At 43.9% G+C, this 13,937-nt stretch overlaps 1 protein-coding gene across 2 annotated transcripts in view; it reads left to right on the forward strand.

The window, feature by feature from the left end:
* Window positions 1–13,937, forward strand: part of PARN (poly(A)-specific ribonuclease) — a 122,327-nt gene that overhangs the window by 14,357 nt on the left and 94,033 nt on the right. For both annotated transcript variants that reach the window (XM_090023600.1, XM_090023601.1), the window contains 5 exons: window positions 1,328–1,371; window positions 1,921–1,963; window positions 4,970–5,045; window positions 12,225–12,335; window positions 12,419–12,488. In XM_090023600.1, the coding sequence (XP_089879726.1) occupies window positions 1,328–1,371; window positions 1,921–1,963; window positions 4,970–5,045; window positions 12,225–12,335; window positions 12,419–12,488 (344 nt within the window). The remainder of the gene's footprint in view (window positions 1–1,327; window positions 1,372–1,920; window positions 1,964–4,969; window positions 5,046–12,224; window positions 12,336–12,418; window positions 12,489–13,937) is intronic.

The raw sequence follows: 13,937 nt of genomic DNA on the forward strand, positions 1-13,937 counted from the left end.
TGCTCTGAAACATCTGTTCTAAAAGCTATGAAATTCTATTCAGTATACAGTTAGAGGGATGGCCTTTTGTCCTAAGACTGTATTTCAGACTTGAATGAAAAATCAGTTGACTTTTACGAAATGATTGTAACATCTAAGACACTGATTCTCAACTGGGGTGCTGTGGAGCCTAGCCGCTGGCGGCACTTCTTAGCCCAAGAGCTCCATGGACAAGCAGCAAAGTGGCCATTACTCTCGGGATTTGTGCTGCTGCCTGCACTGCCAGAGCCTGCGCTGGATGATTCTGTGCTCCGAGCAGCTTGCTATGCTATGGGCAGGTCACCTGACATAGGGCTGTGGAGCTGTGTTTTTATAGCCAGGCTAGTCCCCTGCTGTTCTCAAGCTCCCTAGGCAGGTGGTCAACCAAATGATGATGCCAAGCTGCTAGCTGGGACACAGCAAAGCCTCCTTAATCACTTAGGAAAGGGAGCAGCCCCAGCTGGAGGGACACCTGCTTTTCTTTGAAAGAGCTTGTTTTAACTGAGCTTGCATTTCTGCTTCTAGAAGCTCTGTGAATCAGGTGCCACTGCTCACAATGGTAGGTGCTGGCATCTCTGGATAGGCTTCTTGCAAAGTGAGTTTCCTGCTGTATAATAGCCAGTATCCCAAGCAATTTGAGGTGTACACTGATTTTAAAGGCACGTCATTTTCATCCTCATGTATCTATTGGATGCAAAGCCATGAAACCAAATAAGAAAAGAGCAGAGGAAGGGAATGAGGGGCAATGGAGAAGCAGACATTGTGAGACCCTGGAAGAGCAGCTGTAGTGGGAAGGGCTGCGCTTGTCCCTTGGGTAGGTTAGTGTTCATCTTGACTAAAGAAGACAACTGGGTAAAGATAAAAACAAATGAAGCATGAAAGAGGATGGAGGAAGGGGGCTCATCTATGACATTCTAAATGAGTGATTCTTACCTGAGGTGCCACAAAATTCAGAAAAATTATGGAGGATGTTTTAACCTAAAAAAGTTGAGATCATCCAGGATGAATTGTATTTAGCCGCTTTGGCACTTGCAAATACTTCAAGCAATATGGTATTTTAACTGTGTGAGAGAGAGAGAGTTGACAGTATTCTGTGGAACACCAGTGACCCTGAAAAGGGTTTTTAAAGGTTAGGTCTTTACTGATTAAATATTGTAAAACTATGTAAATTACATTTAAGTTGGAAGAAATCAAGCTTTAAGTTAGGAGTTTCTGATAAAAGTAAACAAGTGAATTTTACATTTTATTCTTGGCTATTAGTGCTGATGTAGTAATTACCTGGTGGTAACCAAATTATTTTCAATTTTAGGACCTTAATGAGTTCAAGGAAGTAACATCCTGTGTTTTTCCCAGGTAAGATTTACCTCCTGTTCACATTTACCAGTGTTTAACTTGCACTTCATTTGCAGCTGGTACCAGCTGTCACCTTCCAACTATTCTCTTGGCGAGATTAAGCTTAAAGATATAGTTGTGATTGGAATTCCAGTGTAGAATGATTTATGGTCAACTTAATTTAAAAATCCATGTGGATGTGTGGTTTGTAGTCATAATACTTTTGACATCAGTGTACTTTGTAGCAAAGATAAGGCTTTACATATAAGCTGCTGTCTTGAAAATTATTGTTTTGACCCCTTTAATTGTATGTGGACCAAGGTTTATTTGCTATTGATATTACTAATATTTTTCCATGAAGTTTGGTTTCCACTCCCTCTCTCCCATTGAAAAAAACCAACCTCCTTTTAATGTTCTCCTTAGATTTAACTCTGGATTCTGGAAAGTTATATGTCTAGTTTCCAGTAGATAAAATAGAGTAGACTTGAAGAATTTGTATAATTTGCTAAGCAGTAGAAATGCTCTTAATAAGGAAATGCTATATCCTTTATTTCTCTCTTCATTTTTAAGGCTATTGGATACTAAACTGATGGCAAGTACACAACCTTTTAAGGTAACTTTACATAATTTACTATGATCAAAACCTTTTAGCTTATTGAGTACAGAAATCCAAAATACGCTTTTTAAGACAACAGGTATATTCCTTGACATTTTTTCACAGTTGCAGAATGTTAGCACAGTTGGGTGTGCAGCCATGATTCACAAGATAAACCCAGAGATTTCATACAGGAATCCATAGTTTAAAAAATGTTCTGGTTCTTTTGCAACAAAACTATTTTCTATAGTCAAAGAGCAAGTGACGACTAAGAGCTGGCATTTTTGAGGGTGCCTTAAGTCTGAAAAGTTTGAGACCCACAGTCCTATATAAATAATTCCTCCTTTGTAGCATGATCATTTTTATGCTTCCTCTTAAATTCCTTTTCCTGTCTAACATTTCTAAAATTTCTGTAACAGAGCTTGTAAATATTTATTTATAATAAAATACCATATTTCTTCCTGCATGCATCATATTCCCAGAATAAGCTCTGCACCTGTTTTTGAAAGGCAAATGAAAGAAAAAATCTTCCCTTGTAGCAAGTAACTGAGTAGCAGTGGCTAGAGAGCCAAGCCTGCTCATGTTCTGCTCCCTGTTGATAATGCACACACTGCTTTCACTTTTGACCAGTAAGCAGCAAAAGGTAATATTTTTCATGGGTGTTTTTTGGAGGCACTTAGCACTGGGATCTGGGCTAACTCAGGGTTATATAGCAGTGGTTCTCAATATTTATTTATTTATTTATTTTACCAGAACCCATTTATAACATCAGTGGCCAGTTCTGACCCAGTGCCCCTCACTCCCGGCTTGCTGCTCCTAGGTCCCAGCTCCCTCGTGTGTGGGACGGGAGGAGGTGTGTGGATGGTGTGTGGATTATAGTGGGGGGAAGGCAGCCCTTCACAGCTCAGAAGGAAGAACCATGGTTTCCTGTATTTTTCTCTTTTTAAGGGAAAATCCATTTTTAAAGTTTGTTCGTGATCCTTTTGATACTCTTGGGACCCATGGGTTGAGAAATACTGATATAGCACATCAGCTTCCAAGTCCACAGTCCTACGTCACAGTAAACAAAACACCCATGGTAGTGTATACCTTTCTTTCAGAACCCAGCTGTAATTGTAGAGCAGCTGATGCTCTGTAAAGCAGCAGTCTTTTGCATCTTCTTGTTTGTGTCTGTGCATATAATGAAAATGCCCTTAAAATGCTAGGGTTGGTTTCACAGGCATGTTTTTAGTTTATAGGAACATTTTTTCCAAATACTGGTAGGATCCTATCTTCAGTGTTAGCTGAATGAGTTTTCAGTAGCACTCAGTGGTGTAGTTGTATAACTGAATGGGTGGGGGGGGGTACCTGGGACAACAATCCCAAGTGTTATCTTTGGGGGCAAAAATAGCCAGTACTGCCCCAGGTGCACAGTTGCCTGGCTACACCTCTGCAGCGTTGTTGAATTTGGACTGTATCTCTGTTCGGCTGGATTTTTTTTTTTTTTACTCACGATAATGCTATAAATGTACAATTTTGTAGTTTCTATAGTCTACCCATGTTACAACATTTTTCAGATGTACCTTGTATTTATTCTAAATATATAAAATAGGCAGACTAATAGGTGTGGGTATAAGTGTTTGTGTGCATGTGAACATCAGGATGGGAAAACAAACTTTGTATAGTTCATAGCTATGGAAACAACTTCATTTTTAAGGAACTGTTACTATTTGACTTTGATTATTGACTACGAGTTTTAATTTCAGCTCATGCAAACTATTGTTAGGTATTAACTTGATCTTTTATAATTACAAAAACATGTTGATATGCTTTGTTATTATGAATAGCAATAGGGACTTCGAGTTTTCTCATTCAGAGGAGACAGTTAAGTTCTGGAAGCTGCTTGATCATCTGCATCTAAAATCCCTAGAATATTGCAAGCTTTTCAGTTTAAGGTTGGAAAGTTTCAGTTGGAAGAAGTTTATATTTATAATGAGTGAGTTCCTCCTGGGCGTATGTAGCAAGGGCATATGTAGGAATCTGTTTATAAGCAAAATGGAAGCACTCTTCCCCCAGAGAGCACGCTGGAGGAACAAGTACCCAAACTAGGGCTTATTCTCTAACACATTTTTTGCATGCCCTTCAAGTGAATGAATTCTGATAAATAGGAGTGATTTTAAACAATGCATTGCTTTTTACGTGCACTTGATAAATAACTTAAAACAACCTGGCTCTTATGTCAGCTTGTAAAGATCCGTAAACATGGCTAGTAACTATTTTTGGCCTTATCTTGAGCAGAAGCACAAATAAAAATGGTTTGAGACTTAAAAAACTGATCATTTGGTTACACAAATGTTGCTTTTTGTATTAACTGAAGCTACAGTAGTGATTTTATTTTTTATAATTTTCTTAAAGTATTATATTGAAAGCATTTTGGATTGAAAACAGGGCCTCATATTTATTTAGTGCTTAGGATAACTTATTGAGACTTTGAATGCTAGTACATTGGAAACATAAATATGAGGTTGGCCACTGGGTTGAAAGATACTTGGTAGGTTCTTAACTTTTTTAAACAAGACTGGAGTAGCTTCACAAAGCATTGTATATACACTTTTTTTAAAGCAAACCTTTTCTCTTGGCGAATAAATATATATATTTTTTTTCATTAGTTATATTTCCAGGCAAGAGCTGCTTAAGTTTCACTCCATGTGCCTCTCTGACATGCTGTGAATTTTCCTTGCTGGCTTTCTTAGTATTAACCCAAGATTCCTGTAGAACCTGTTTCAATATAACCAGCTCTTTGAGTTTCTAGGGAACTGAAGTGTCTCTGATATAAATATGCATCTATAAAAATGTATGCAAATTATTTTTTAACTTTTCTGGAATTGTCCTTTTTAGAATGAGTTTAGAACTAGATTGTGTTCCTTCTCAAATGACACAAAGATGGTAGTAGTAAATTTAATGTTTCTTCTAATCCCATTTACTTAGTCTGTGGGGAAAATGCACTTGTCAGTGATGGCTTATGCTGTGCCTTCTTGTTTCTAGGAGCTAATTAATAACACGTCCCTTGCAGAACTGGAAAAGCGTTTAAAAGAGGTTCCATTCAACCCTCCTAAAGTTGGTAAGGATGCACAAAAGTGCTTATTCTACCTGTGCTCCTTTTACAGAAGAGATTAAGATAAATTCATTATTTAACCTAAAATTAAATACGCTGTTTAAACCATAATAGTAATAATGGTTACTTGTTTACAACAGTTGTTGTGAAAGTTGACGTGAATGGGGGTCAGTAGTAGACACCATGTTTCAGCTTTATTTTGTGTTGCAAAATGAAATAGCGCACATTAAATGAACAGTTTTGTCAGCATTCACTGACATTTATTTTGTTGTCTTGATTGATGTTTAAAACCAGTGTGCAAATGTACTACTCTGAAAGCTAAAATTTATAAGATACGAATTTAATCAATTAGTAGTACTTGGATGGACTTTTAAACACAGTAATGATTAGAGTTCACTCTATCTTGTAGAATACAGTTAAGATTTTTTTTTGAGCTGCATTACTTTAAGATAATGAAATATGAAAGAAGGTTAAAGTAATCAGAGACAAGTTTGTTTTTAGGATTCTGGAATGTATTTCTTGCTATGGAGGTTAAAATGTTGGGCAGTATAACACGTATTGGAGCAGTGGGTGTGTTGCCTTAAGTAAGCAAAGATGTTTCAACTAATCTAACATTTAGTGTACACCAGGGAATTATGCACAGAAAACCTCAAAATGATGTAAGGTTAATTTATTTTATTTTTTTGTTACAAATTAAAATATAACACTATTTGAGTCTTCTTTAGAAATATATGCAGGTACTTTGCATGGTTGCGGGGGGGAATTGTGGATGGGGTTGTGAAGGGGTGTGGGGTTTGTGAGGAGAGTTGTGGGGGGGTTTGTAGGTGGGTGAGGGGACACCCACCACACCCCTTCCCATGGTGCACAGCCCCACTGCTGGAGGCTCAGCAGACCTTCAGGGTGCTTATGTCTGCAGCAGGCAGAGCCCCCACAGTGAATGCCTCTGGCTGAGTCCCAGGGCCTACATGTGTTGTCACAGAGTCTGCCCGGCCTGTTTGTGTATGCCTTCGAACCAAACTGCTTTTTGCCAGCGTGTGGGCTTGCAGCACTGCAGGTGGGAACCATGCGCTATTGGGCTGGGAGGGTTCCAAACCTCAATGTGCAGCTGCCCACTGGAGTGCTGGAAACCCCATGTGGAGGCACAAAGCTGGCTGGCCTGGCCTGGCCTGATGGTGCGTAGACTGGGAGCCACACGCCATTGGGCCACCTGGGCTCTGTACCTCCATGTGGGGTTTCCAAGAGGAAGCCGCATGTGGAGACAAGCAGAAGCTTGCCCAGCCTGATGGCATGTGACTCCATGCCGCCACATGTGGCTTCCCGCCTGGCTCACTGGTGCGCAGCTCCTGGTCCGCGTGCCATCAGACCGAGCCAGTCCCCCATATGGGGTTTTCAGCACTCCAGCGGGAAGCCACACATGGAGGCCTGGAGTCCTGTGCCATCGGGCCTGGTGGGCTCCTTCTTGCCTCCACATAAAACTTCCTGCTGGAGTGCTGGAAGATGCAAATGGAGGCACAAAGCCCTCCGGGCCTGATTTGGTGCAAGGCCCATGCCCACATTCTCCCCCACCCCCTGCAGGCTGGAGCTCCCCTCCCCACCTACCCAGCTGTCCAGTTGTGTGGTTCTGTGCCGCCATATCGTGGAGGTGGAGGCAGAGACCCCACCACAGTTAAATTTTTCAAATTATGCAATTATGTGCTGTCTTGTATGTGCAAAATTGCATGGGCACGTAACTATAATTACTCAGTGTATAATTTGGAATACGAAATGTGCATAGCAATTGCACTGTAGTTCTAATCAACTGGAGCCGCAACAAAAGAAGAAATTACAGTAAATAAGTGTGCTGCTTTTCTGTGATGGTGATTCTTTTAGGTAACCAGGAGAAGCTGGGTGCTTGGTTCCCTAATTCTGTATGTGCCTTTCATGGTGATGGTGCACTGGTAACCTATTATTGGGTCCAATAAAACTTGGTGACCGTTTGGTGAGCCTTTTTGGCTGCACAGTTTAGAATGATGCTCCAAAAAAAAATATTAATAACTTGTCGGGCTCTATTCCACTGGAGTTGGCTGACTAGGTTAAAGCTTAAGCTCTCCAATGAGATGTCATAACCAGTTTGGGGGACTAAACCTTCAAGATTTAAGCTGGTTTAAAGTTATTGGAATATTTATGTCTTTGTGGTGGGAGGTATATGGGTATCCATTACAGTTAAAAGGGCAGTTGTCATTATTTGAAACGCTGGTTCAGTTAATTGTATATCAGTTATGTTGTTGGGTGTTTACACTTTCTTTAGAAAGTTTACTTCTTGAGGAAATGACTGTTTGTAAAACATTTAATACACTGTGTCATTTTCTTGTAAACATATTTCAAGTTTAAAATATACATTTCAAGTTATTCTTAAGCTAACAGAAAGTTAGGGTTGAAAGGGACCCCAGGAGGCCATCTAGTCCAACCTCTTGCTGAAAACAGGACGATCCCCAATGATCTCATCCCAGCCAAGGCTTTGTCTAGGTCTTAAACCTCTACAGCCTCTCTGGAGAACCTGTTCCAGGGCTTTACTACCCTCCTAGTGAGAGAGCTATTTCTTATATCTAACCTAAACTTCCATTACTGCAGTTTGAAGCTGTTGCTCCATGTTCTGTCATCTATAGGGATGTTCTGAAATTGTGTTTTTTTTTTTTTTTTGTAGTTTTCACATAAAATGCAAAATCAGGCATTTTCCATAAAAATCAGACAAATCCCCACAAAAAAGCAGGGAAAAGTGGGGCTCCGTATAAACATAAAAGGTCTGTCCTTGTTTTCCCTCCGGGCAGCAACCTAGCTGCTGATTTGGTGAGAGGGTTGCCCTCATGTAGCCTCCCAGCCCTGCTGCCTGGGCTTACAGGGCCTAGCTTTTTTTCTTTCACAGCTATGGTTGCCTGGCCTGGTGGGGCCCGTCCCATGGTGACTGAGTGCTGTGGAGGGTGGGGGACAGGGCCAAGGAGAGTAGAGCTGTGCTGAGGCAGGGGGGGAGCAGTGGGACCTGGCTAGGGGTAGGCAGGGGGGCAACAGTTTTTCCTTGCACCCGTGTGCAGCTGGAGAGGGGTGGTGTGTGTGTGTGTGTCGGGGCGGGGGGGAGGTTGGGGGAGAGTATGGCGGGCAGTGGCCTGTCCCCGTGAGGGGCTGGGCTCCAGGGGGACTTATTTTTTCCCCCTGTTTAAGCCAGGCCTGTTTGAGGAGCAGTGGCAGCCCATGTGTCTGGCTGCCCCTGCTGGCAGAGGCATGTGGGGGAGGGGGGCAGCTGCAATTTGCCTCTGAAATTGGCGCCCAGCGCCACGGTGAGCCTGTGAAATTTGGTCCTGGACTCCCTGATTGAAATATATGCCTAGTCATCTGCCACCGCTGAGAACAGTCTAGCTCTATTCTCTTTGTAACCATCATTCAGGTAGTTGATATAGCAATAGATATAGCTTTATTTTGTTAAACACAAGCTTCCTTTACCTATTATGAAACACATCCCAATATTTATGGCTGTGTTTTCATAGCTTTAGTCTAGTGGAAGAGAAAACATCTTAATGACAAGAATGCAAATATAACTTTTTTGTTAACTTCTGCTCTGCACCAGTTAGGCCTCTGCCAGATGTGCACAGTCTGATGCACAGTCCACACAATCATGCTTCCTGCTATGATACACATCAGTTCCCATCATGCCTTATTGCTGATGCAGAGGGAGCCCAGGCTCACTATTTCAGGCTCCCCCTGTATTGGCAAGTAGTAAGTTTTCCATGACTGGGAGACCCCTCAGCTGAAAGGAGTCCCAGCCCCAGGGGTGCATTAAGGAAATGTGCGCCTCTGTGGCTGAGTCCCATGAGCTGTTCCAAGCTCCCACCTGTGGGGATGCATGGTGACTCAGCTGATGGGATTCCAAGCTGCAGGGCCACACTGTGCCTGTCTAAGCCTGAGCAGCCACTCCTGAGTGGCTTAGGGCTGGGTGATTCACACTTGAGCTTTATCTTTCTCTGGCACTAATGTCCACCATGTGTTGTTTCCTAAAGGAAGCCCCTATTGCTTGCCTGCCATGTCTTGTTCTTAAAATAAGATGCAGGAGGCTCCCATGTGACCTGGACTCACTTGGTGGCTCTCTGGATGGACATCCCTTGGGGCTTCACTTTTCCTACACCCCATCCACATGCCAACATGCTGGTTTCTGGCCATGTGGTTGAAAGTCTGGGCTCTCCCGTGATCCAGCATGCTGCCCCGACTGTGTGTTCTAGGTGGGTTGACCAACCCATGTGGTGTCCATGGATCTGCTGGGGAATGGCCAGGGTTACTTCCTGCCTATGCTCTACCTATGAGGCTTAAACCTCTTGCAGGAGCGGTCTCACCTTCTGAGACCGCCCCGCCCCCCAATTATATGGGCCATCCGGGCCTGCCTAAATATAGTTCTCCACCCTAGAGTCCATGGGAGCTCCTGGTCTCTCGCCCTCTGGTTCAGGCAGCAAAAGTTATACGGCCTTACTTTCAGGCCCCAGGAGAAACTAATGTAACTAAACATAGAAGACCAGGGGCAGTGGCCATCCTCCCATTCACGCGTCCCTGTCGTGTACTGGGCCATCGGATCTTTGGTCCTTCTCTTCCACAGTCAAGGGGGTTACTCCCCCAAGATGCTGTGTCCATCTCTGGGATGTCCCTGGTGTTCCCAAGGCATAGTCTGATTGGATGCCCAGGCCAGGAGCCTGTAGGTATCTTGCCGCTGTTGCCCCCCCATTTCCTTATCTCATGCCAGTTTTTGAACACCCATCTAAGTGGCAGCAGATGATATCACATCCCTGTGCTACTCTAGCCACACTGAAAGTGTGCTGATAAAGGAACGGTGGGCAACGCTGCCCACGTCCATGTCTCCCGCCACTATGCTTAGGCCGGGTAAGTTATTCCAGGTCATGACTCTCTCTGGGCCCTGTCCCCGTGCTTTTGGGTTGTCCTTGCCACCTCTCCGCCCCCTGCACAGGGGCACAGGCCCCTCGAGCCTGTTGCCCTGTGATGCACACCTGGCTGCACATTGAGTTAATGTAGTTATAGGAATTGGCCTCAAACCTGTTCCATATTTTTTGTGGAATAATTTTGTGGTTTCCTAATTTTTTCACACAATTGATTGAATGTGTGGCTGGGTAACAACTTAAGATGTGATATAACTAGTTTTAAGATGTGATTTAACGTGGCAAAGGCCTTGGTATTGCATGAGTGGGTGGGAAGGATGGAAATGGCTGTTTAACAACCTTATTTCTTTTCCAGATGAGAAATTTTGGCAATACTCAGATATCACAGAGAAAAAAATTCAGTCATAAAGGCTATGTAGTTCTAAGTTGAAGAAAAAATTTAAGGTGCATATTTGCCTGTAACTTTGAGAGAAAAATGAAAGGTGTAAATATTTGAACACTTTTCTTCAGCTAGGCTCCAAAGGGAATTTCTTTCTTGAAAGTGATTCAGAGCCAGATGTCATGATGCACATAGCACCTAGTGCAGTCTACATGTCCACTAGGTATCTGTTTGTCTGTTCATTTACATGCCTTGGAAAAATCAAGTGGCAGTCTTGAAAATATAGTTTATAGTAGACCTGTGTGGAGTGGGAAGTATTCACTTCAGAATCGATGATTCAGAGGGAGAGCGATTTCAATTTGGTGATTCGAATCGCTGTCCTGATTCAATTTGGCTGAATTTGAATCCAAAGATATTCGGCGCTGAATCTTATTCAGCCATAGCCTATAAAGGCAGGCATTGGGAGCAGCTGGGGAAGCAGCTGGGCGAGCCCTGGCTTAAGATGGCAGCCCTGGGAAAAGCCGTGCTTCCCCCAGTCTCCTTTCCCCCCCCCCCCCCACTGGGGTGAGGCAGGACGTGCTGGCAGCCCCAGGAGAAGCTGCAGAGGCTGTGGGGAATGATTTGGGGAGCTGGGGGATTGAACTGGAAGCTGGGGGGAAGCCACTGTTTGTTCCCCCAACTTCCAATCATTCCCCCCAGCCCCTGCGGCTTCTCCTGGGGCTGCTGGCTCAAGCTGCGGCTCATCCAGCTGCTCCCCCATCTGCCTCTGCCCCCAGGGCAAGGCAGGCAATTTTGGCAGCCGTAGGAGAAGCTGTGGAGGAATGATTGGGAAGCTAGGGAATTGAACGGGGAACTGGGGGAAATAATCAGGGGCTGGGGGAATGAACAGGGGCTTCCCCCCAGCTCCCAGTTCTATTCCCCAGTTCCTGGTTTGATTCCCGAGCTCCCAATTACTCTTCCAGCTCCCCCATCATTCCCCCCAGCCTCACAGCTTCTTCTGGGAATGCCGGCTCAAGCCATGACTTATCCAGCTGCTCCCCTGGCTGCCCCCTTGCCAGGCTGAGGCAGTCAGTGTTGGAAGCCCTGGGAAGAAGCTACAGGGGCTGGGGGGAATAACTGGGAGCTGGGGAGATCAAACTGGGAGCTGGAGGGAAGCTCCTGTTCATTCCCCCAGCTCCCAGTTCAATTCTCCAGGTCCCGGTTTGATCTCCCAGCCCCTGCAGCTTTTCCTGGGGCTGTCAGCACTGCCTGCCTTGACCCGGCAGGGGGCAGCCAGGGGAGCAGCCGGATGAGGCGCAGCTTCTCCCGGGGTTGCCTGCTCAAGCTGGGGCTCGTTTGGCTGCTCCCACTGGCACTGTCTAGTGCCTGCCTGTACAGTCAATGGACAAATATATGAATCTCTCTGAATCAATTTGGAGGCTTCTCATTTGATTCAGAGAAATTAATGGGTCTTCCGATTCGATTCAGATTTGGCTGCCGAATCAGGCCAAATCTCCAAATCGAATCTATTACTGAAGCTTTGCACAGCCCTAGTTTATAGCTTTGTGTCTTAAGCCATGCAGATAGATACTTTTGAAAACTTTAGTCTTTTTGCTACTCAAATAAAAATATGTGCTCCTGTACTGAATGTGCATTGCAGAAACATTGGAAAAATAGACTTCACAGATTTCATTTCTGTCTTCTCTATAGATACAGAACTGTTAAAATTGCATTATGGTCCAGATTTATGGATGAAGAGTGCGCTATGTAAGGGACTAATATTACTGAATAGGATTTGGCTCTATGAACAAAGCTTTACGTTGTTCAAAACTTAAATGCTTTGTATAATTAGCAAAATACGATGTGAGTTTGTGGTCAAATATATAAGGTTGCCTTAAACTTTTTTTCCTTCCTTAGAAAGTGCAGAAGGATTTCCAAGTTACGACACAGCTTCTGAACAGCTTCATGAAGCAGGCTATGATGCTTACATAACAGGACTGTGTTTCATCTCCATGGCTAATTTCCTGGGTACTGTAGTCTTTTTCCAGACGTATTCTCTGATCATCTGTGTAGCTACATATTATATGCTGAATTTCTTCTTTGTTCACTAGGTTCATTTCTCAGTCCTCCAAAAAATCACGTATCTGCTAGATCAAAACTCATTGAACCTTTTTTTAACAAGTAAGTAATTGCTGTTCCAAAACCTGCTGTAATGTGAATATAAAACCAACAACTGTGGCCTCAGATTAAATTGCCTATCTATTTTTTTCTTTGTATTTAAAACCCCTGGATTTTAAAATCCATAAAGTGTTAGAATTTGGAAGTAAAGTGTGTCACCTATTTGTTATTGAGCAGGAAAATCATGGGCTATCTACCAGTGTGTACAAGACGCTTGGAAAGGAATTGTGTGTAAAATAAGTATACTAGCTGTACTCTTCATATCCATTTTGAGTTTGTATCTGCCACTTAAGCCAGTTTTGATGTAATGTCTGTCCCTAGCCTAAGTGATCCAGCAACTGGTTTAAACCTCTAACAGAACAGATGCTCAGTCCACATAAACCAGTTTGCAAATTTCTGAAACTGGTTTGAGAGAAATCTGGTTAAATGTAGTATCAGACTTAACTGATTTGGTTCAAAGTGGTTTATGCAGTGTCTATCCCAGACCCCTTCCTGGGTTAAGGTAAACCAGACACCTCCAGCATCCTGGCATGTTCTCTGGGCTGGGTGGGGCTCTCTGCTCTACAGCAGGGCTGGCCCCTCCCCTCTGCTCCCTGACTGGAGCTCTAACAGAGACTTGCAGGGTCTGCCTGGCTTCACCCCTGCTCTATTCTACCCGCCCTCCCCCCTCCCGCCTTTGCTGCTCAAGCAGAGACCCTTCCCCCTTGCTCTCTCCCATCTCCCACAGCAGGGACCCCAGCTTCATGGACCATAGGCATGTGGTATGCCAGCTAATGCAGGGGTGTGTGTGTATGTGTCTACAATTTCACTGGGACAGGCAGATAGAACAGTGACTGCTTTGGGCTGTTTGGAGTTAATCAACAGGTTGGCTGATCAGCTGTTGAAGAAGAACGTGAAGTAATGGGGAGAGGCTATTGTTTTGCTGATCGGGTGGTAAACACTGTTATTATCTCACTGCTGTCTTGCTCCCCTGTCATTTTGCTGCAGACAGTATAAAGAAGCAGGGGGGAGACTGAAAAGCTCTGTATCATCAACAGATGCATGCACTGCACCCTGCGACCCTCCTTTGCCTCAGAGTGTTAGTTGGGGTCTGGTCTCACTCCTGTCCCTTGAGCAGTGAGTCAGGGAAAGGTAGTGGGAGTTAAAACATTTTTCTATTAAAGTTTTGTTTTTTTCTGGGAGGTTTTGCATTATATTGAAGTGGGTTACATTTAAAAAAATTGTCTTGCTGTTGAAGTTCTTACAGTAATATATAGATTGCAATCTCTAAACCGGGGTGGGCAATTATTTTGGGCGGAGGGCTGCTTATCGAGTTTTGGCAAGCTGTCAAAGACCATGTAGCCCTGCCCCTTGACAGGTGCCCCACCACATGGTCACTATCTTGTGACTGGAAGCCCCACCTTCTAACCTTTGACCTTTGCCACCAGAAGTCCCTCCTTTTGCCCCTGGAAG

This window comes from Crocodylus siamensis, chromosome 12 (genome assembly GCF_052110815.1).
Source record: "Crocodylus siamensis isolate JL-2025a chromosome 12, ASM5211081v1, whole genome shotgun sequence".
Taxonomy (NCBI): Eukaryota; Metazoa; Chordata; order Crocodylia; family Crocodylidae; genus Crocodylus; species Crocodylus siamensis.